The sequence below is a fragment of the Rhinatrema bivittatum genome, chromosome 8, assembly GCF_901001135.1.
Source record: "Rhinatrema bivittatum chromosome 8, aRhiBiv1.1, whole genome shotgun sequence".
Taxonomy (NCBI): Eukaryota; Metazoa; Chordata; class Amphibia; order Gymnophiona; family Rhinatrematidae; genus Rhinatrema; species Rhinatrema bivittatum.
In genome coordinates this window covers 256,542,342-256,567,167 of record NC_042622.1, presented here as the reverse complement: position 1 = coordinate 256,567,167, position 24,826 = coordinate 256,542,342, and the positions used below count along the sequence as shown (strand labels likewise).

The window sequence follows — 24,826 nt, the reverse complement described above, 5'->3', positions numbered from 1 at the left end:
CTGAAGCTTCTTTCCACAGTTCAGATCCAGGGTTCTCACGACTAGCAGGAGGCGCCTGCACCCTAGACTCGTCCTCTTCTCCTCGCTTCTGACTTTGCTCCTGCTTGCATTGTCCTAATGCTTGCCATAGGAGTCATCTTCAACTAGAAATCTCTCTTCATATCCACAAGTGAGACTCCATCTATGGACTACTTGTTGGCTCTTCGCAGATGTCACCTTCCTGCGAATCACCTTGAATCCACAGTTTGGTCCAGCTTCTGCTCTATGCAATTGGATCCTACCCAGGATCACCTTCGCGAGCTATTCTGCACCCAGAGCTCACCAACATGGGTCCTCTAGTGTCCTTCACGCTGTATTCCAAGCCACCAGTATCCGGATTGGAGGATCCTGATTTCCTGCCCTCTGCTCTGCTGTACTGCCTCATTGTCAAGCTAAGGACTGCCTTTCTGTCTTCCAGTGGTTCCGTATGCTTGCACTACCATGCTGCTGATCTTCCTGAAGAGACCTTTACTTCCTTGGATCCAGAGGAACCCTTGTGGTTATCTTCAGCTCATCACCCTTGGAAGCTTTCCATACAGCTCAACAAAGTCACTGAGTATTCTTCAATCCCGGAGCCTTTCACCAGTGACTCACTTCTGCAAGGACGTCCACCATTGCCTGCATTCAACTATCCATATGTGGAGATTCACTGCATATCCATGAAATTCTCCGCTGTCTTCGAGCCTGTCTCTTGAAGCTCCATCCATCGTAGTGGCTCCTTGACCCAGTCCTAAGGGAACTTCATCTTTATCATCATCGGAGCAATCATCTTCAGCAAACAGTCCCTTGCATAAGTACTATAGCGACACCTACTGACCATCAAGTCTGAGAGTGACTTCACCACGTTGTGGTACCAAAACCTTGAACCAAACCGTAAAGACTTCTCTCTTCTAGCCATACTATCCTGAGCTTCTTAGTCTCTGCTGCCTGCTCAGCTTCAGGCTTCTGCTTTCCGCAGACCCCACCTAAGTCCAAGTGGCTCGGGCCTCAAGGGCTCCTCCTGGGGGGAACTCGGGCTTCCAATGGTGAAGATTCTGTGGGCCTCCTGGTCACAACCTTCAATGAGAGTCTTCCCTCAGTATTAAACTCTCCATCCTCTGAACTATGTGCATCAGACTTTTTTTCGAGTCCTCCTGACACCACTGCTATCCAAAGGTCAGCTAGTAGGTTGTCCATTTACTCTCCTGAGTTCCATCGTTACAGCTATAGAATCCAGCTTGAACTCTGCTTCGTCTTTTCCTTGCTGCTACTGTGAACCAAGAACTGGTTTTCACTACAAGTTAATATTCGTCTATGCCTAGACATCTTGCCCTTGAACTCTGCCACATTGATCACTAAAACGTGAGATGCAAGCCTACTGTCCTGCAGTCTCGTGCCTTGCTTGTTTTATGTCTTCAGTGTCTTGTTTACGTCTTGCCTGGATCTTTGACATTCTGCACCATGTCTTCAGCTACAGTACCAACATCACTACAGTTCCTCGCCAAGAATCTTCCAAAGTTTGTTCTTGGACTCTTGCTCTTCCCCTGTCAGTATGGACTGATACCTTGTCTCCTCTAAGCTGTTGATATGAGGCTTGAGGAGGGGGGTCTTTAAGGAGGGGGTACTGTTACAATTCTTGCCCGCGGAGCTACTCTCCACGAGCAGGCCTCTCACCTTCTTCAAGCCAGCGCCACCGGGACCCGCCTCGTGGCAGTCATGGGCTGAACCGCCATGCTGCCAACCCCCAAAGCAGCCTAGGGCCGCTGCTGCCGACGCCCTCCAGCTCCTTCTGCGGCCTGGAGCCACCGCTGGTCTGCTTCCATGGCAGGGAGCCGCAACGTCATCACTGGGGTCCTCGTCGGACGGCAGGAGGCCATCCTGAAGTCTGCCTGCTCCTCCCTGCGCTGTTTCCTCCATGCGGCTAGGTGCCACTGTCCAGAGTCCTGTCTCTTCTTCCTGCTTCCACTTAGGCGCCTGCATGCGCCTCTTCACTGCATTTAAAGGGCCAACCGCCAGATATGCCCCGGGCTCCATCTGATGACAACTTCCTCCTTCAGCCCTATTTAAGGGCCTCTTCTTCAGTCACTCCTGGCCTTTGGATCGGGTTCCACAGTTGTCTGTGTCTTCTCTACAGTCCAGGTCCTCCGTGGGATTCTCCTGCTTTGACGACTTCGTCTTCATGTTCCTGATGTCCTTCGTCCAGGTCTTCAGTTATCTTCATGTTCCTGATGTTCTTCGTCCGTGTCTTCAGATGTCTTCATGTTCCTGATGTTCTTCATCCAGGTCTCTGGCTGTCTTCATGTTCCTGATGTCCTTCGTCCTTGCCTCCAAATGTCTTCAGGTTCCTGATGTCCTTCATCCATGTCTTCAGATGTCTTCATGTTCCTGATGTTCTTCGTTTGTACCTCCTGATATCCGTTGTCCTTCCTGATGCCCTTGCCTTCGCCTCTGCCTCCATGCCCTGGTTTCTTGATGTCCACTTTCCTGGCGTGCGTTGTCGTGGTCCGTGACCAGTCCAATGGGCAGGCTGTGTAGGGCGCCTCACGGTACAAAGGCCATCTTCATCTCCGCAGTACAACCCTCTGGAAGACTTTTGCTTCAGTCCTAAGTTTTTAATCCTTGAGAATCATGAATCCTGTGCTTGAGTCTTGTCCCGGTCTTCGGAGCCTATTGAATTTCGCGTTCGTCCATGTCAAGACTCTGTTTGAACCTGCTCCACACCAGCGTGGTCTGCGACCAGTCCCGCGAGTGGACTGTGTAGGGCGCGCCCCGGTGCAGGCCTCTTCAGTATCTTTGTCATGTTCTGGTATCAGTTTCCACTACCTCTCCTAGAGTCTGCTTTGAGCCCAGCGTGGTCTGCGACCAGTCCCGCGGGTGGACTGTGTAGGGCGCACTGTGTTGCAGTCTCGACCCAGCACTTTGATCCTTGCCTTCGTCTACAGTGCCTTGATCCTTGCCTTCGTCTACAGTGTCCTCGCCTAAGTCTTCGTCTACAGTGTCCTCGCTTCAGTCTTCATCCAAAGTCATGTGTTCTAAGGACTCCGTCTGCCCTTGTCCTCTGTCCGGCCTGCCGCCTTTTGCCGTTACCTAGCAGCAGGTCCAAAAGGGCTTGGAATGGTCGGAGGACTGTTCATTGATCAACATTGCGTTGTTGGTCATCCTGGGGCATGCAGGTCCGGTTGAGGGTCAGACCTTGTATCCTTGTCTTCGCTTCAGCATTGTCCTGCTCCTCGTTACCCGTGCTCGACCAGCTCACCTCCCGCGGTGTGTCTTGGGGCTCCTCCATGAGTCATGCCCTGGCCCAATGGCTGACAACATCCGCTTCAGAAACGACTGTTCCTCCGCGCTCGTAATAGTAGCCAACGGTCCCAAGCCCTCGGTTCGTGACAGCTGTCAGAGGTCACGCTCGTAACAATGACAAGGCAGTGGCTAAGGCCAGAGAGATGCAGGGCTGCATAGAGAGATAACCAGCAGGAAAATGGAGATGATATTTGTTTGGTGAGGCCTTCTGGAGACCATATCTCAGAAAGGATAGAAAAAGGATGGAAATATTTCAGAGAAAGGCAACCAAACCTTTGTGGAATCTGCCCCCAAACTCTCAAAGGATGAAATTGGAGGACCTAAATATGTATACACTGGAGGAGTGGAGAGACAGGGAAGATATGATACAGACTTTTAAATATTTGAAAGGTATTATTGATATACAAGAATCAAACCTTTTCTGATGGGAAGAAAGCTGTAGAACTAGGGGTCATGATATGAAAAGCCAAGGAGGTAGACTCAGGAATAATGTCAGGAAATATTTCTTCACGGAAAGGGTGGTGGATGCCTGGAATGCCGTTCCGGAGGAGGTGGTGAAGACAAAGACAGTAATGGAATTCAAAAGGGTGTGGGATAAACACAGAGGATCCCTAGCAGCTAGAGGATAGGAATGAAGAAATTAAGTTAACTTGTGTTAACTTTAGGTGTAACATTTCTACATTGGGGTAACCTACATTGAGCAGCAGTTACTACCCTTACCAGAATGCAAGAGAGTAACTTGCATGGGGCAATGTTTACCACCCTAAATAATTTGCTGGGTAGTCTGAATCAGCCCTGAATTAACCATTAAGTAAAATAAGCAGGTACATAGGGCACCAAGGAAAGGAGGACACCATAGAATGTTTTAAAAAGGTTTGGACACATTTTTGGAGGAGAGGTCCATTAACAATTATTAGCCATGTAGACATGGGAATCACTTCTTACTTCTGGGAGTGAGCCACAGGGAAGGGACTTCCCCAATGGATTTTATAGGTCCTACCTAGAGATCCGGACTGGCTATGGTCAGAGACACAAAGCTGGGCTTGATTGCCCATAGATCTGGGAAGGTCGCAGCTCATCTGCATGCTTCTCCCAGATGTCTTGGTGGTCGACTCTACTTACATGACAAGGTTTTCAAAATTAGTCTCAAGTTCTCAACTGGTTCACCTCTACTCTCTTCTCCACCACTTCTTTCCTCTCCCCTTCCTCTTCCCCTTCCCCTGGCCCCTATAACCTCTCTCCTCCTTTTCTGAAATCACAATGGAGGAAACTGGCCAACTTCTCTTCCCCTACAAACTCACTATTTGTTCCTCTGATCCCATTCCCACCCAGCTTCTCAACTCTTTTTCTCCTGCAGTCATCCCTTCCATCTGTCATATCCTCAGTCTATCACGTTCTACTGCTACTGTTCCCACTACCTTCAAACTCCTCAAAAAACCCTCACTGGACCCTACCTGCCCTCCACTCAACATGGCCAAGACAGAGCTCCTTATCTTTCCCCCAAAGCCCGCTTCCTTTCTTCCTCCTTTCTCTATTTCTGTGGACAACATTGTAATCCTCCCAGGCCGCTTAGCCTATAACCTTGGAGTCAACTTCGACTCCTCTCTCTCTCTCTCTCCTTCTCTACACATATCCAAAACTCTGCTCATTTTGAGCTATTTCTTTCTCTATCGCATTTTGAGCTATTTCTTTCTCTATAGCATCACCAAAATCCATCTCTTCCTTTCTGAACACACTACCAGAAACCTTGTCTACTCTTTTATTACCTCTCACAGACTATTGTAACTTGCACCTCACTGGTCTCCCAGTGAGCCATCTCTCTCCACTACAATCTATTCAAAATTCAGCTGCATGACTTATCTTTCGTCAAAGTCACTACACCCATATAATCCCTATCCATTTCCACATATAGTTCAAGTCCTCTTACTCACCTACAAGATCCTTCACTCTGCAGCTCCTCAGTACATCTCCTTTTTTAACTCTCTCTACATCCCTTCTCGGGCACACCACTCATCAGGCAAGCTCCTCCTATCTATATTATTCTCCTCTACTGCCAATTCCCAACTTCATGTTTTCCACCTAGCTGCACCGTAGGCTCAGAATAAATTTCCTGAGTTGGTGCGTCATGCTCCCTCTCTTGCCTTTATTAAATTCAGGCTAAAAACCCTGCTTTTAAGTTTTAACTCCTGATTATCTCCCTTACAGCTTTATTAATTATTATTAATATTATTCATTTTTAACCATGTTCTTAAAAAAAGACATTTCCAAAGTTTCTTTTGCCCTGTTTGTTTTGATTAGATTGTAGGCTCTACTGAACAGGGATTGTCTCTTATATGTACATTAAGCAGTGCTATAAAAGTGATAAGTAGTAGTCCTGGTTTGACCCATCATAGCATCTCTTATGTGTTTATCACTCTTCCCTGCATAGCTTCACCCCTCAGTTCCTTAGCCATCATACATGACCTCTCTCCCTACTTTCTGCTGTACTCATCTCCCATCAGAGAGACATCATGCTCCTTGCTTTCCATGATGCTCCTTTTTTCCTCCCCTAGTCCTCTTGTGGCTAGTGTAGCTCTCTCCAGGGCTATATTTCATACTTTGTTACCACTTTCCTCACCCACAACTCCCACAGCAAACAGGCATTACCTCCAGAGGTGGTAAAAGAGCAGAGGGATGTTCAAGCCAAGGGTCACCCACTCAGCAGCACACATAAACATCAGGCAAAAGAGGCCGTGGATCGAGTACTCCGGGACAACCAGCTGCGGAGAGAGAGAGAGAGAAACAAAGGGGAAAAAGAGAAAGAGAGATGGGGGAGAGAAAAAGGAAATGGTATGGGGGGAGAGGGGAGAGATAAACAGAAAATGAGGGACAGAGAGTGGGAAGGAGGGATAAAGACAGAAAGGGGAGACAGAGAGAGAGATGGGGAGGAGGAGAGATAGGGAGAGGGGGAACAGTGACAGTGGTTACTGCCTACAAGATTCCCATGAGAAAAATTTCTGTTGTCAAAAAAACAACCAAACGATGTATTTCTATTAAAGAAAAGCCACCCACTTTGTGCTGGGCAACACCCCCAGATACAGCATCACACTGTAGCATATAACTCTCCCTCCCTTATATAGCCCCTTCTGTAACATATAACACCCCTATGATATTTATTTGTAGAGTTTTATATACCGTTATTCGGTAGAGCCATCATAACGGTTTACAAAATATGCAATTATCATACAAAATGCAATTATCATACAATCAAATGGAGTTAACATGGTAGTTGGGAACAGTAGAGTTTTGGGAACAGTAAACATTTTTTCTTAGCAGTTGAATAACAGAATAGTGAGGAGAACATTTTCAATGAACTCAATGAATCAAGTGAGAGAGCAGGGAGGGGTGAAAAGGAGGGTACATCAGGAGAGCATGAAGGAGGATTATGCTTGTGAGTTCTGTTGTAACACATAACACTTTTGCAACCCCACCCCAATACAGCATTATCCTGTAACAGAGGGCTTCCCAAGCCTGTCCTGGGTAGGCAAATTTATCTCATGCATATTTATTGTGGATATCATGAAAACCCGACTAGCTGTGAAGTCCCCAGGACAGGTTTGGGAAACCCTGCTGTAACCAAAAATACCCTCCCTCTTATACTCTGCCTTGGGCCTTGTAGAGTGAGGCATATTATAAACCTAATTAAAGTAAACTAATTATTGCAGAATTCTGCGGCACATGCAATTACTGGCTGCAGCAAGAGTGATCATATTTCTCCAGCTCTTACAGACCTCCATTGGCTTCTAGTTCAGTCGAGGATTTAAGTACAAGGTGGCTCTGTTAACACATAAGCTTATGGCCATCAATTCTTTACCTTAGGCAAATGCAATGCTGTGGGTCCTCTCAGAGGGCTCTATTAGATGCTCTCTCAATTAGACATGCCAGGTTTTGTGAAACTAGGGAGGGTGCTTTTTCTATTGCAGCACCCATACTCTGGACCCCCATCCCTCAGGAATTTAGGATGAAGGAATTCCCAAAGAGATTTAAATCTGCTTTAAAAACTTTTTTATTTAAGCAGGGATTTTGTTAATTCAAAATTTGATGGAACTGATAAGTTGAATCTGCTTTGATTTATTTATCTAGTGTTTCAATTTGTTTTTTTAAGGCCATTCAGATATGCGGAATATGTTTTATTTGTTTATTTTAATCTGTATTAGATTATGTACGTTCTGATTGTAAGCGGCTTCAATATTAGCAGCCTATAAATACAAATAAATAAAACTAACCTCCCCAGATGCAGCACCTCCCTGTACCTTATTGCACACATCAGATACATACCACTCTGTAATACAGGACTCCCTGATACAGCACCTCCTTGTAACATTTACAGCAGTGGGCTGAGAACCAGGAAAGCCAGGCTTCGAATGCTACAGATGTTCCCCTCTGATCTTGGGCAAGTCACTTCACCCTCCAGTACTAACTTAGGGGCTCATTTACAATGGAGAAATTACTTACCTGATAATTTTGTTTTCCTTAGTGTAGACAGATGGACTCAGAACCAATGGGTTTATGCTCCCCTACTAGCAGATGGAGACAGAGTCAGGTTTCAAAGCTGATGTCACCCTTTTTTATTTGTTTTGTTTTGGTGGGGGATTACTTGGGGCTGAGTGGCCCATTTAAGCCATGAAAGCCTCACAGTCCCAGGGCTCCCATTAGATGTTTTTGGGTGCTCTTTACCTCCATGGCCAAACAACACCAGTGAATTATGCACTCCTACAAGCAGATGGAGACAGAATAAAGCTGACTTGCTGACATATAGCCCTGCCCCAACATCAGCCTATAGGTACCTCTAGAAAAGCCAAACTGACTATTAACAGTCAACCACTCATGCTTCTAACCAACTGGGAAATACTGAGTTCAGCAAAAAAAAAAAAAATTAACATCAACTAATCTTAGGGGCTGGTTATGTCACTTACTAGTCCTTCAAACGAATTGACAGAAATAACTCTTTATCGACTGCATATAAAGGACAAACTAAAAGCAAGTCGGCAACCCAGGGTGGCTTGTGGATTGGCCTGCTTTCCTTAGAGGAAAGGAAATTATCAGGTAAGTAATAATTTCTCCTTCCTCTGCACTTAGGCAGGCCGATCCACACCAATGGAATGTACCAAAGCTACTTCCGAGAAGGGTGGGAGGCTGCCCGCCATCTCGTCAATACTGCATGCTTGGAGAAAGTGTGTAAGGTGGACCATGATGCAGTTTGGCAAATCTCAATGGGAGACAACAACTGAAGCTCTGCCCATGAAACCACCTAAGCTCTAGTGGAATGCACCCTGACCTGCCTAGGTAATGTGACATCTGCATCCACATAGGTGGCCAGGATGATTTCTTTCACTCAACGGGTTATAATTGCCCGTGTCGCCAGTTCTCCTTATTTACTTCCACCATGGAGCACAGTCGATCAGACTTCCTAAAAGAGTGAGTAATCTTCAAGTACCGCACCAGATGCCACTTAGCATGCAACAGACAATAATTATGCTAATCTTTATCCCTATCTAGCTTGGGCAGGAAAATAGATTGATTCAAATGAAACTCCGAAACCACTTTCAGCAAAAAGGAAGGTACAGTCCTAAGCTGTATCACCCCAGGAGTCATTCGTAGAAATGCTTCACAGCTAGAAAGAGCTTGCAGCTCAGAGACCCATTGTGCTGAACAGATTGCTATGAGAAAACCTGTTTTCAAAATGAGCAGCCACAAAGAGAGACCATACAGTGGCCGAAATGTAGGACCTGCCAAAAAACACAAGACCAGATTAAGGTCCCAAAGAGGCACCAGTAGCTGCAAGGGAGGATGTAGATGCTTAACTCCCTTCAAAAACCTGGAGAGATCTGGATGGGAAGGCAAGGTTCCACCATTGACTCGTCTCCTAAAGCAAGCAAGAGCTACTACCTGTACCTTCAGAATGTTTAAGGCCAAGCCTTTAACTAAGCCTTCCTGCAAAACTTCCAATATTAGTGGAATTTCAACTTTGAGAGAGTAAGAGCCTCACTCCTCACACCAGCTCTCGAACATTCTCCAAACCCTAACATAAGTTAGAGATGCAGAAAATTTCATGACCCAGAGCAAAGTGGAAATCACTGCAAAAGAATAACCATGCTTCAGCAACTGAGCCCTCTCAAGGGCCATACTGTAAGATAAAACCAACCCGGATCATCATGCAGTATGGGCAATTGATGCAATAGATCCTTTCTGAGAGAACCATATATGCATACCACGGCCTCCAGGGCCAATCCAGAGGCACCAGAAGTACAGTTTCATTCTGACTTGCAATCTTCCGAATGATCCTGCCTATCATCGGCCATGGCAAGAAGGCATAGAACATCCTGCTCGGCAGTCAAACCTGAACGAGTGTTTCAATGCCCAGTGCTCTCAAATCCCTTCTGTGACTGAAGAACTATGGTTCCTTCATGCTGCTGGAGCTAACCAGTAAATACAAGTACAGATGACCCCAGCACAACCTTATGAGTTGAAAGGCTTTGTCTGCCAACTTCCACTTTCCTGGGTCCAAGACCTGCCTGCTAAGGAAGTCAGCCCTTACATTGTCCTTCCCGGCAAAATGGGAGGCGGATATGTCCTGGAGATGTATTTCTGCCCATACCATGAGTGCATCTACCTCCACCAACACCTGTTGGCGTCTGGTTCCGCCTTGATGATTAATGTAGGCCACTGTCGTGGCATTGTCCAACATTATTCTTATCGTTCGAGCTTCCAGTCGAACTGCACTTGTTTCCAACCAATTGATGGTCCGCTGCCATTCCTCGGCATTCCATTGACTTTGCGCCACCAACTCTTGATAATGATCCCCCCAACCCAGAAGGCTCACATCTATTATGAGCACTAACCAGTCCGGTGCCTTCAAGAAAACTCTCTTCCTGAGATTATCCACTTGTAACCACCACTGCAACTGGACGCTCACCTCCAATGGAAAGTAGAGTCTCACTGTGTACTCCTGTGACTGTGGATTCCATCAGGAGAGCAACATGCACTGAAGGGGCTGCATGTGTGCTCTCACCCAGGGGACTACATTCAATGTGGCTGCCATAGATCCCAGGACCTGCAGTTAAAACCACACCATCAGACGAATAGTCCTTCTCAGGGCCTTAACTTGAGTAATTAACTTCTGAATGTGACCCTCTGGCAGAAACACTCTGCCCCGCTCCGTATCAAATGGCATGCCGAGATACTCTAACGTCTGCTCTTGGCCAAGTTCACTACCCAGCCTAGCTCCTGAAGCAAGGAGATCACCTTATGAGATGCCAAGTGACTCTCTTCTGCACTTTTGGCTTGATTCAACCAGTCGTCCAGATATGGATGGACCAAAATGCCCTCCTTGCACAGAGTTGCTGCTACTACCACCAAGACCTTGGAGAAGGTCCTAGGTGCAGCAGCCAGCCCAAAGGACAGGGCTTGAAATTGATAATGATGCCCCAGTAAGGCATTCCTGGTGAATGAATATGAAGATAAGCTCTGCCAGGTTAAGAGATGTGAGAAATTCCCATTTGAACTGCCATTATTATGGAACGTAGAGTTTCCATTCTGAAATGAGTCATATGCAAATATCAAATTGAGTCCCTTCAGATCCAGGATGGGCTGAAAAGCCCCCGCTTCTTTCTTGGGAATGACAAAATAAATGGAATAGCACCCCATATTTACTTGTAATCTGGAAACAGGAAATACAGACTTTAAATCCAACAGCCTCCTTAATGTAGTCTCCACTGCCACTCTCTTCTGTAGAGAGTTGCATGAAGAGACCATAAATGCATCCAGAGGAATTTGGAGAAATTCTAGAGCATAGCCGACTTTCAGGACCCACTAATCCATTGTAATCTGGGCCCACCTATGATAAAAGTGAGATAAATGTCCACCTATCTCCTGATCCAGTAGGTGAGACCCACACCTTTATTGTGAAGATCAAGGTGTGAGTCCTGGAGCCCGCATCTTTACGTGGCTTCTTAGGCTGAAAGGACTGAGATCTTCTGAAGGGACAAGACATTTGAATAGATGCTCCTCTTTAATGATGAAACCGATAGGAATCCCTGGAGCTACCTTTCATCCCAAAAGGATATGACTCAAGCTTCTTGTCCTCTGGCAGTTGAGGAACCTTGGATTCTCCCCAGCTATTCGCCATTTTCTCTAATTCACTGCCGAATAAAAGAGAACCCTTAAAGGATAACCTTGTAAGATTGGATATGGAAATGTCTGTTGACCAATTTCGCAGCCACAACTGGCGCCTAGCCGCTAGCACAGAATCCACGCCTCTTGTGGCCATCTGCATCAAGTCACAGCCCACTAAGAATGCGGCCCCCAGGTCCATCACCGATCTCTTGAGAGAAACACAAACCAGCCCAAGCCACCAGGCAGCAGCAAGAAGCAATTTGCAAATTCATTGCCATGGCCTCAAAGGCCTACTTAAGGATAGACTCAATCCTCCTATCCTGAGCATTTTTTGGAGATGCCCGTCCTTCCACTGGAACGGTGGTTCAGTTGGTAACAGCGCATATCAAGGCATCCAACTTTGGGAATCACAATTGATCCCTTCCCTTCAGATCCAAGGGGTACAAACCTGCTAAACTATACCCCTCCTTAAAACTTGCCTCCGGGGTGCTCCACTCAAGGTCAATTAACTCTTGAATTGGATCCAGGAGGGGAAAGAAACAGGACGCTTTGCAAAAGGTGACCAATATGAAATCTTTCTTTTGTAAGCCCGTAGTGTCACCCCCATCCACACCGAGCATCTTCAGGGTATGTCAACAGACTCAGCAACTCATCTTTGTGAAAAAAAAAACAGAGTAAAGTTCGATGTGGCTCTAAATGATGTGGTTAGTGCAGTTAGTGTAGCTGGGTTCAAAAAAGGTTTGGATAAGTTCTTGTAGAAGAAGTCCATTAACGGCTATTAATCAAGTTTACATAGGGAATAGCAACTGCTATTAATTTCATCAGTAGCATGGGATCTTCTTAGTGTTTAGGTAATTGCCAGGTTCTTGTAGCCTGGTTTGGCCTCTGTTGGAAACAGGATGCTATGCTTGATGGACCCTTGGTCTGACCCTGCATGGCAATTTCTTATGTTCTTATGTTCTAAATCATTTGGAATTTCTACTCCTTCTAGGGGGGGAGAAAACCAAGTCCCCATCGGAGTCATCTGACGTATCATGATCCACATCCCTCTGACCATCTCCAGGGATAGCCTTCCTGCCGTGTTTGCCCACAATCAGGGGCGTTTCTATAATGAGGCAAGGTGAAGCAGCCACCTCAGGTGGCAAGATTTTGAGGTGGCAAAATTGACCCCTGAAACCTTCCTGCCATGGCCGCCTCACCCTGCATTCAGGCCAATACCAGTGCTGACAGGAAAACCCAGTGCTCGCAGCGTGGAGCAGTGACATGCTGGAGAGGTTCCCAGTCCCCACCTGCAAAAGGAAGGTCCCACGGCAGTGCGGAATTGTGACGTGCTTCCAGCGGCAGAAGAATGCCAAAAAAAATCCTTCAAAAATTGGAAGAAGGATCCATCTGAAGAAAATAGGATAAAACATAAGCATTGTCAAGGTAAGTGTAAAACATTGATAAGACAGGCGAAGAGAGAATTTGAAATGAAGTTGGCCATAGAGGCAAAAACTCATAATAAAAACTTTTTAAAATATATCCAAAGCAAGAAACCTGTGAGGGAGTCGGTTGGACCATTAGATGACAGAGGGGTTAAAGGGGCTCTTAGGGAAGATAAGGCCATTGCAGAAAGACTAAATGAATTCTTTGCCTCCGTGTTTACTAATGAGGATGTTGGGGAGATACCAGTTCCAGAGATGGTTTTCAGGGGTGATGACTCAGACGAACTGAACGAAATCACTGTGAACCTGGAAGATGTAGTAGGCCAGATTGACAAACTAAAGAGTAGCAAATCACCTGGACCGGATGGTATGCATCCTAGGGTTCTGAAGAAACTCAAAAATGAAATTTCTGATCTAGTAGTTAAAATTTGTAACCTATCATTAAAATCATCCATTGTACCTGAAGACTGGAGGGTGGCCAATGTAACCCCAATATTTAAAAAAGGCTCCAGGGGCGATCTGGGTAACCATAGACCAGTGAGCCTGACTTCAGTGCCGGGAAAAATAGTGGAAACCATTCTCAAGATCAAAATCGTAGAGCATATAGAAAGACATGGAGGTGAGGAGAGAGAGAGGCTCTAGTGCTGGGAGCTGCCCAAGTCCGGTTTTGCTTGCTAGAAGCAAATTAAGAGAAAAAAGAACTGTTTCCTGGGCTCGGAGAGTGGAGACCCGGATCGAGGGGGCGGACCCGGTGTGACATCATCAGCAGGAGCCCCGGGACAGCATAAAAAGAAGGGCCCTGCGGCGATCGAATCCGAGGTGAGGAGAGAGAGAGGCTCTAGTGCTGGGAACTGCCCGAGTCCAGTTTTGCTTGCTGGAAGCAAATTAAGAGAAAAAAGAACTGTTTCCTGGGCTCAGAGAGTGGAGACCTGGATTGAGGGGGCGGACCCGGTGTGACATCATCAGCAGGAGCCCCGGGACAGCATAAAAAGAAGGGCCCTGCGGCGATAGAATCCGAGGTGAGGAGAGAGAGAGGCTCTAGTGCTGGGAGCTGCCCGAGTCCGGTTTTGCTTGCTGGAAGCAAATTAAGAGAAAAAAGAACTGTTTCCTGGGCTCGGAGAGTGGAGACCCGGATCGAGGGGGCGGACCCGGTGTGACATCATCAGCAGGAGCCCCGGGACAGCATAAAAAGAAGGGCCCTGCGGCGATCGAATCCGAGGTGAGGAGAGAGAGAGGCTCTAGTGCTGGGAGCTGCCCGAGTCCGGTTTTGCTTGCTGGAAGCAAATTAAGAGAAAAAAGAACTGTTTCCTGGGCTCGGAGAGTGGAGACCCGGATCGAGGGGGCGGACCCGGTGTGACATCATCAGCAGGAGCCCCGGGACAGCATAAAAAGAAGGGCCCTGCGGCGCGCAGCCGCCGGCGCGCTGCCGAAGCCGCGCGTCAAAGGGGCGCGCCCCTAGGTAAGAAAAAATTATGGGCAAGAAAAGGAAAAATAAGAACTATACTTCATCACCATCAGCCCCACTGTCAAGGAAAATTGGACCGATGGACTCTCATATAGTTCTTATGTCAGAGTCCACCGTAAGAGAGAATCTGGAGGGAAACTCTATATTAGAAGTTACCCTCAGCCCCAGGTCCACACAACCACCTTTACAGCCAGTAATGGATGGTGTACAAACAGAAGAAGTTGTTGTAGGATCCTCTGGGAGCCATACCCCAAATCCTAGAGGACATGGGGGGACCTCAGGGGAAAATACACATTTCCAAATGTTAACATTGGGTAGCAAGGCCACAACCTGTAACACTAAAGTCAAATTGCCATCATTAATTCCTGATGCCACTAGTGAAGGGGAGGAGTATAACGAGGAGCCAGAAAATGTAATGTTATTGGATGTTTGGAAATTATCTGTGAAAATAGATAAGAAAATGTCTAGATCAATATCTAAAATACATGCTTTTTCTGATGAAACAAGAGCAAAGCTTGAGAATTAGACAATAGAACTGACAAAGTAGAACAGGCTGTGGCAAATTTGAGCCCTGTAGTAAATAATTTGCAGGCTGTTAATACATAATCCATCAAAGACAATTTGATACTGCATAATAGAATAGAATCAATGGAGAATGAATTAAGATCTTTCAATCTAAGATTACTAAATTTTCCTTTGTCTAGGTTAATGTCAGCTGAAGAATTGTATAAAAAATATGCAGTTGAAATTTTAAGTTTTGAAGCAGAAAAAATTCCTGTAATTTCAAAGATGTACTACTTACCTAAAAGTAAAACGATCCAAGTGCAAGAAGGGGGAATAGATATATTGCAAAGTCCAGGAGTTTCCACATTTCTGGAAGACTCCTTGGACAGAATTGATACTAGAGCAACTTTATTACTTTCTTTTTCCTTAAAAAGAGAGAAAGACTTGTTCTTTACAAAATATTTTCAAAATAAAGATAACATTTTTTGTGGACAAAAGATACAAGTCTTTCCCGATGTTTCTCGAGCCACACAGGCTCGAAGGAAACAATTCTTATCTTTGAAGAAGCAGGCTCTAGATATAGGAGCCAGCTTCTTCTTAAAGTTCCCTAGCAAATGTCAAATAATGTATCAAAATAATAAATTTGTTTTTCTAGACCCAGCGCACTTGGAACGTTTTCTCAGGGATAAATCTTAAATTGGTAATAAGGGAATGGTTGTTAAATAAAGTAAGACACACTATGAGACAATAGTTTCTCCTCTCCTCCTAGACATGGACTGAAACAAATTGAAAAATTATGGAAGAAATTTCGAAAAGAAATTACCTGTATTCTTGTTTTATATCATTCTCATGTAAATGTTATAATTCAATAAACATTAAATAAAAAAAATAAAAAAAAGAAAGACATGATTTAATGGGACACAGTCAACATGGATTTACCCAAGGGAAGTCTTGCCTAACAAATCTGCTTCATTTTTTTGAAGGGGTTAATAAACATGTGGATAAAGGTGAACCGGTAGGTGTAGTGTATTTGGATTTTCAGAAGGCATTTGACAAAGTCCCTCATGAGAGGTTTCTACGAAAACTAAAAAGTCATGGGATAGGAGGCGATGTCCTTTCGTGGATTACAAACTGGTTAAAAGACAGGAAACAGAGAGTAGGATTAAATGGTCAATTTTCTCAGTGGAAAAGGGTAAATAGTGGAGTGCCTCAGGGATCTGTAATTGGACCGGTGCTTTTCAATATATATATAAATGATCTGGAAAGGAATACGACGAGTGAGGTTATCAAATTTGCGGATGATACAAAATTATTCAGAGTAGTTAAATCACAAGCAGACTGTGATACATTACAGGAGGACCTTGCAAGACTGGAAGATTGGGCAGATGAAATTTAATGTGGACAAGTGCAAGGTGTTGCATATAGGGAAAAATAACCCTTGCTGTAGTTACACGATGTTAGGTTCCATATTAGGAGCTACCACCCAGGAAAAAGATCTAGGCATCATAGTGGATAATACTTTAAAATCGTCGGCTCAGTGTGCTGCAGCAGTCAAAAAAGCAAATAGAATGTTAGGAATTATTAGGAAGGGAATGGTTAATAGAACAGAAAATGTCATAATGCCTCTGTATCGCTCCATGGTGAGACCACACCTTGAATATTGTGTACAATTCTGGTCGCCGCATCTCAAAAAAGATATAGTTGCGATGGATAAGGTACAGAGAAGGGCAACCAAAATGATAAAGGGGATGGAACAACTTCCCTATGAGGAAAGGCTGAAGAGGTTAGGGCTGTTCAGCTTGGAGAAGAGACGGCTGAGGGGGGATATGATAGAGGTCTTTAAGATCATGAGAGGTCTTGAACGAGTAGATGTGACTTGGTTATTTACACTTTCGAATAATAGAAGGACTAGGGGGCATTCCATGAAGTTTGCAAGTAACACATTTAAGACTAATCGGAGAAAATTCTTTTTCACTCAACGCACAATAAAGCTCTGGAATTTGTTGCCCGAGGAGGTGGTTAGTGCAGTTAGTGTAGCTGGGTTCAAAAAAGGTTTGGATAAGTTCTTGGAGAAGTCCATTAATGGCTATTAATTAATTATACTTAGGGAATAGCCACTGCTATTAATTGCATCAGTAGCATGGGTTCTTCTTAGTGTTTGGGTAATTGCCAGGTTCTTGTGGCCTGGTTTTGGCCTCTGTTGGAAACAGGATGCTGGGCATGATGGACCCTTGGTCTGACCCAGCATGGCAATTTCTTATGTTCTTATGTCCATAGGGAGTTCGTTCTGCGATTCCTCCTCATGTGCTAGCTGGCCCCAAGGTACTCAATACTCACGGTGCTACCACTTCCTGTATGATCATCTCGCGATATACCGCGAGTGTTGAGTAGCACAGACTGGCCTGCACACATGTAGGAGCTGCAGAAAGGACATTTACAGCTCTGCAACGAATCCTGCACTCTTCCAAGCAACGCGGCATCAGGTGGCAGCAGCAGAAAGAGAGACCTGTGGACTCTGCCTTCATAGAAGTTGTGTGTGTGAATGGAAACCTGCCTAGGGGGGGCGGTGTGTTTGTATGTGAATGGGGACCTACCTGGGGTGGGATGGGATCCACCAGTGGCTGTACGGGCTTCTGCATTCTTCAGCCGCCAGTGGGATGAAGGTCCATTAGTGGCTACATAGGCCTTTTGCTGCTCTCTTTCCTGGGCCTACTTCCATCACAGCCGCCGCCCTCCAGGGTGTGCTGCCCCATGCAATTGCACAGTTTGACACCAAGTAATTCCAGCCTGGTTCCCAGGAGTGTGGCAGTCCTTAAGGACCCCCTCCTGCCCTCCCTCCCTTCCCTGACCCTTCCCCAGCATTACAAATCACCAAAGGGCCAGACTCCAAAGGGGACCCTCCCCATGCCCTGGCCCTCTTAGTGATTTCACCTGCATCATGGGGGAGGGGGTGCCATTTCATCCCTTGCCTCAGGCAGTAGATTGCCTTGAGCTGCCCCTGCTCGCAATGACTGATAACTGGGAGACCCGAGCATGCAAACCCTTCTTAATAGGTTGCTTCACCTCCACTGGGCACCCCTGCAGAAAAGTCTGCAGGGCATGGAAAAGTTACACCCAGGAGAAGGAGGATGGATTCATATCGGGCCTATAGGCCCAAACTTGACATTCTCTGAAGCCTCCTTTGGAGATGCCTCAGGTCATCAGGAACTAGGGGGACCGTCCACTGTGTTGCCTTCTGCCACACTCCCCTCCAGAGCCACAATAGTCTGAGGGGATATCCCAACATCAGCAAATCTGAGTAGTCAAATCACCTTGAGTACCTAAATAGCGTTGACACAGGCGTAGAGAGATCGATGGCTGGATTGCCCTTATATGCTAAGCCTCATAAATAGCAAGGTGCTTAGACTTCTTTGTTCCCAATGCCATAGTTTTTCTGCACTCGGCTCTAGGCGGCTTCCTGTGTACACACCAACAGTGCCCAGGTGTACCTGCGCAAATACGCACTTAAAATTAGGCCGCAGTCGGAGGAAATTATGTCATTGGACTGGTAGGCAGCACAGCTTGGAGCTCCTCCATCCACCCAACAAATTATCCATAAAAATCCCCAACATCAGCACCTCAGCATCTTCATACCTTCAACTATATCAATGATACCCAACAGCAGATGTCTTTAATGCGAAAATCTGTAGATTTTCGCCGTTTTTCTTACAAGAAATTTAGTTCAGAAAGGGAGGCCTATGAAACCAAAATGGCTGCTGAGGGGTGTTTAGATGCGGACGACACCCAGAGCCAGGACAAGGATTCCCCGGACTCAGACGCTCCAAACAGGGTGGAATTTCACTGATGGTTTTGTGAAATAAGGCAAGATATGAAATCTTATAAGCAAGAAATAATGGAGCGAATTAGCAACCTCAGAGAGGACATTGCAGATTTGGGGAGGAGAGTAGACGAAACGGAGGTGCATGTAGATTCGCAATCAGAAGAAATTACACAAATCCGTCAAGAGCACGCAGCTACTAAATTGGCACTGAATGGCTTAGTAGAAAAAACGGAGGACATTGAAAACCATACACGGCGCTCTAACCATCCGGAGACTCCCAAGTACAAGAATGTGGCGGACACAGTGAGACTAATTTGCCAGTACATACTGACTCAAGCCAACCCTGCAGCGGACCAACCGATCCCAGATATCAAATTGGAGTGGGTCCTCAGATCTTTGGGCAAGAGGATGGACAATAAACCCCGAGATATTGTCACATGTTTTCACAGTTTTGCGATGAAAGAGAAGATATTCAACAATGCGCGGAAGCAAGAAAAATGGACCTGGCAAAGACAAACCATTTCCTTTTTTGCAGATATATCAAAGATCACTTTAAAAAAAAAGCCAAGATCTCCATTCAGTTACCACCCAGCTCAACCAAATCTTTCTTCTCTCTCCTCCGGTCTTCTTCTCTACATCTGTCTTGGACATTGATCTTTCCCTCATCCCCGTCCCTATGCCCTTCCCCTACCTTCTCTCCCCCTTCCTCAGGTTCTTCCTTCTCCCACTCTGAGTGCTAGGGCTCACCAGGCACAGCTACCTGCTCTGGATTCTCCCTCCTCCCATGTGAGCCAACAGCAGGAGTAGCATTTAAGTGAGTCATCTCCTGCTGCTGTGGGGCTGATCTCATGATAGAAGCTGCAAGATCTTACTACTCTTATTGTGATACTGGCCCTGTGGCAGCAGCAGATGACATTTACTCAAAATTACTCCTGCTGCTGGTTCGCATGGGAAGGAGGAGGAGAATCAGCATATTGCTACACTGCATCTGATCAGGTAGCGGTTTGGGTTACCCCGGGCCCAATCAAATGCCGAAAACTGGGATGGTAATTTGGTGGCAAGCTGCCTTTTTGGGGTCGCCCTTGCCACCCTGTAGGAATGCATATGCTTCCTGTGACATATAGCACTCCCCCCATGATACAGTGTCTCTCTGTGACATTTAATACCTTCCCACCATGATATTGTGCCTCTCTCTGGCATATAATCAGAGCTCCCATGATATAGCACCTCCCTGTTACACATAACTGAATGAATTGTTTGCCTTGGAGGATGCTGGTACCATACCCACACCAGAAGCATTCTTTAATGGTGGAGATTCTGAGCAACTAAGTCATATATCTGTGAAAATAGAGGATGTCATACATTAGATTGGCAAACTAAAGAGTAACAAATCATAGGGACCAGATGGCATTCACCCCAAAGTTCTAAAAGAACTAAAACATGAAATTGCAAACCTGTGTAATAACCCCCTGGAGATTATTACTAATATTACCCTAGTTTAACTCCTTTAGCTAGAAAGAGTACAGGCTAGTAATTTAGGGGAGGACCATTCAGTATAGCCCCTCCCTTTGAGGGTGCTGGGATAGCCAGTCCCCTTGTGTTAGTATAGGAATTTTCCTGAGAGAGTAGGGCAGTGCATCCTGGTTTTGGAAGTTAGAGAAGGTGTTGGAGCTTTTGCATTTGGATATGGATTTTTGGGTTCAGGCACTCCAGTCTGGTGTCCTTATAGGGCAACAAAAATGATAAAGGGGATGGAACAGCTACCCTATGAGGAAAGACTAAAGGGGTTAGGACTGTTCGGCTTGGAGAAGAGACGGCTGAGGGTGGATATGATAGAGGTGTTTAAAATCATGAGAGGTCTAGAACGGGTAAATGTGAATCGGTTATTTACTCTTTCGGATAATAGAAGGACTAGGGGGCACTCCATGAAATTAGCATGTGGCACATTTAAAACTAATCGGAGAAAGTTCTTTTTCACACAATGCACAATTAAACTCTGGAATTTGTTGCCAAAGGATGTGGTTAGTGCAGTTAGTGTAGCTGTGTTTAAAAAAGGATTGGATAAGTTCTTGGAGGAGAAGTCCATTACCTGCTATTAATTAAGTTGATTTAGAAAATAGCCAGTGCTTTACTAGCATCAGTAGCATGGGATAGACTTAGTTTTTGGGTACTTGCCAGTTCTTATGGATTGGCCACTGCTGGGCTTGATGGACACTTGGTCTGACCCAGTATGGCATGTTCTTATGTTCTTAAGGAGGTCAGGGAGATTCTCATCTAGTCCACTCACTGGCTGGTTGGGCTTTTGCTAAATTTTCCTTTGTAAGAAGCCTGTTATGCCCGTCGGTCACAGACGGCTGCGACCGCTGTTACTCACCTCTTGCTTCCCTACTTTAACTTCGTTGGGTGAACAGGCTGTCTCCACCAGCTATCGCCGGCCTGCTTGCTCCTGTTCCCGGGCCTCCCTGGTCGGCGTGGACGCTGCCGACCGCCATCTTGCCCTCGGAGTCCCTTAGGTGCGTGCGCACGCTCTCGGGCCAGTCTTAAGCACGTCATGGCGGGAACCTCGGGAGCATACCCCCCCCCCCGGATGACGTCAATCTTCATGGACTCTTAAGCTAGCTGGTCCTGTCTGCCTATGACTTGGCAACAAGTTCCCTCATTGCTGAATCCACTTCGCTCACTACGGACTTCCGTTCCAGCTCCTGCTTCTTCGGTATGAGACATCCCGGGTACCCACTTCTCGGGGGCCCTTCCTCGTCTCTGGCTATCTGCTCCTCGGAGGGCCTTACGCTTTGGACTGCTGCCTGCCCCGTTCCCCGGGGCTTCACCTGGAACCTTTACTAATGTGAGTACTCCATCTGCAGACCACTACTCTATCATCTCTAGTGAGGAATCCTCATCAGTGTACCCCGCCCTGCGGACCACTACCGTGTCATCTCTAGTGAGGAACCCTCATTGGTGTACCCCACTCTGCAGACCTGCTGTTTCAACTTTACTGAGAAACCCTCATCGGTATACTCCGCTCCGTGGACTACTACTACCTAGGAACCCTCGTCGGTGTATCCCGCTCCACGGACCACTACCGCATCATCTCAACTGAGGAGCGTCATCGGTGTACCCCGCTCTGTGGACGACTTGCCAGGCTTCCTCTCCCTATTCCACTACGTATTTGATGACCCCAGTCGAACGGCCATTGCCGGATCTATGCTCCTGCATCTGTAACAAGGTTCCAGATCACTGACTGATTATGTCATCAAGTTTAGGACTCTGTCGTCGGAATTGCTATGGGATCTGGGCTGCTTGCATGCTATATTCCTCGAAGGTCTGAGCCCATGCATTAAGGACGAATTAGCAGCACGAGAACTCCCTAAGGCTCTGGACTCTCTGATAGACCTCACCAGTCGTATTGACCGCCATCTGCGTGAGCGTTCGCACGAGGGCAGAGGATCCAAGAGAATGTCTTCAGGTACTCCACGCACTCACCCAACGCCATCCACCCAGACCGCTCCTGCTCCAAGCATCGAGGAAGAGGAACCAATGCAAATGGGTCATAGCCATCTATACGCAAAGGAGAAACTTCGTCATCAAAGATCCGCTCTTTGCATGTATTGTGGTCAACCGGGTCATGTGGTACCCTCCTGTCCACTCTGTCCGGGAAACTCCCAGGCCTAGGATCTGCCAGAGGACTCCTCCTAGGCCTGACCGCACCCTCTCCTCTGTTGCCTCTGCCTGTCTCAATTAATTCAGATGCTCAGGAATTCCACACCCTGGCACTGGTGGACTCCGGGGCAGGTGGAAATTTTATCCTCATACAACGCTTGGAACACCTTCAGATCCCCACTGTCTGGATGTCAACGCCATTACTATTTATTTATTTAATTAATTTATTTATTTAAAAACTTCTCTATACCGTCGCTAAGTTATATACCATCGCAACGGTTTACAAATAGGCACATAGACTAAGGTAAGTAAATGTAGGATATCTTACATTCTAACAGGTGCCAATAAAGTTCGGTTACAATTTCATAAATAAAATCATTATTTGAGTAATGTTGGTCAAGTCCAGGTATATTATTGAGTTACTATCGCTTTGAAATATTACTTCTTAAATGTAGGATTGAGTAAATTCATTCTCATCTGCATTACCTTGTACTTTCATTCTCTACCCTCCACACTCTTTAGTGAAGGCTTTTTTAAAGAGCCATGTTTTTAGATTTTTCTTATACGTTTTGAGATTATTCTGTATTCTGAGTTCGGGGGGCATTGTATTCTATAGTATGGGCCCAGCCAATGATAAAGCCCTTTCTCTCACTTGGGTTAATTTTGCTGACTTTACTGAAGGGATTGTTAGTAGTGCTTTGTTTGCTGAGCGGAGGTTTCTTTGTGGAACGTGTACTCGTAAGGCTGTGTTTAGCCAGTCTGCTTCTTTATCATATATTAGTTTGTGTATGGTGCATAAGGCTTTGTATTTTATCCTGTATTCGATGGGTAAACAATGTAAGTCTGCTAGAGTTTCGGTTATATGGTCCCTCCTCTTTTTTCCCATTAGTATTCTGGCTGCAGTATTTTGAAGTATCTGGAGTGGTCTTATCGATGTGCTTGGGAGTCCTAGTAAGAGTGCGTTGCAGTAGTCAGTGCTAGAAAAGATAAGTGTTTGCAATACTTTTCTGAAGTGGGCAGGTGTGAGTAATGGTTTCAATCTTCTGAGGACCTATCTATGGCGAACCATTACCAGGCGAAGTTACCTTCTCCACGGTCCCCATTCGCCTTCGCACTGGATCACTGCACAAGGAGACCATTTCTTTTTTGGTACTGGATAAGGCTATACACCCTGTGGTCCTTGGGCTGCCATGGTTAAAACTCCACACTCCACAATTCGATTGGAGCACTCTACAATTGTCCCACTGGGGCAACTCCTGCTATAGAAAGTGCTTGGAGGTCGTGTCCCCGATGCCTTGCCTAGCTACTACAATATCCATTCCGGGTCTTCCGCTGCAGTACTCCTCTTTTAAGGACTTGCTTTTGAAGAAAGCCGCAGACACTCTACCGCCTCCCTGCTCTTTTGATTGCTCTATAAATTTAGTGCCTAACACTGAGCCTCCCCAAGGAAGGGTCTACCCACTTTCACTGACTGAGACAAAGGCCATGTCTGAATATATACAAGAAAATTTGGCGAAAGGCTTCATTCGGCCTTCCAACCCTCCTGCAGGAGCAGGGTTCTTTTTTGTGGGAAAAAAGGACGGCTCCCTCCGGCCATGCATAGATTACTGCGGCTTAAATGAGATTACCCAGAAGAACCGCTACCCCTTGCCATTAATCTCTGAACTTTTTGACAGGCTCCAGGGGGCCAAGATATTTACCAAATTGGACCTCAGAGGAGCGTATAATTTAGTCAGGATACGCCAGGGCGACGAATGGAAAAACACATTAATACTTTACGAACTACTACACCATTATTCAACACTGACTGCCCCACTCACAGCTATGACTTGAAAGGGAGCCAATCCCTCCCAGTGGTCACCCGAAGCCATGACTGCCTTCCAGGAGCTTAAGGTGATCCCCGACAACCATTCATCATCAAAGTCGACGCTTCAGACTTCAGTGTTGGTGCAGTCCTCAGCCAGCATTCAGCCAATCACACCTTGCACCCTTGCTTGTTCTTCTCCCGACGCTTCTCCCCGGCTGAGCGTAATTATGGAATCTGGGACAAGGAATTACTGGCGATTAAACTGGCCTTTGAGGAGTGGTGCCCCTGGCTCAAGGGAGCACAGCACCAAATCACGGTATATACTGACCACAAGAACCTCAAGTACCTACACCATGCCCATCGCCTTAATCACAGACAGGCCCGCTGGTCTCTCTTTTTTACTTGATTCAATTTCCTACTACGATACCAGCCAGCCAATCCCTCTTTGTTCACTACTGGAGATGTTCCAGACATTCCATGGCACATCATCAATCCAACTAAAGTTTTCCTCTCCACCACTCTCTCGGTGCCATCTGGGAAGACGGTGGTCCCCCGACCACTTCAAAGGAAAATCCTCCGCTGGGGGCATGACTCCTTGCTCGCAGGCCATCCCAGACAAGCTAGAACTCTTTCCACTCTCCAGAGATTCTACTGGTGGCCCACCATGAAAAAAG

At 46.2% G+C, this 24,826-nt stretch overlaps 1 protein-coding gene across 3 annotated transcripts in view; it reads right to left on the bottom strand.

Annotated features, from left to right (window-relative positions):
• LOC115098212 (ras-related protein Rab-1A-like) overlaps positions 1-24,826 on the bottom strand; it is a 139,310-nt gene that overhangs the window by 30,332 nt on the left and 84,152 nt on the right. For all 3 annotated transcript variants that reach the window (XM_029614650.1, XM_029614648.1, XM_029614649.1), the window contains exon 7: positions 5,965-6,077. In XM_029614650.1, coding sequence (XP_029470510.1) covers positions 5,965-6,077 — 113 coding nt within the window. The remainder of the gene's footprint in view (positions 1-5,964; positions 6,078-24,826) is intronic.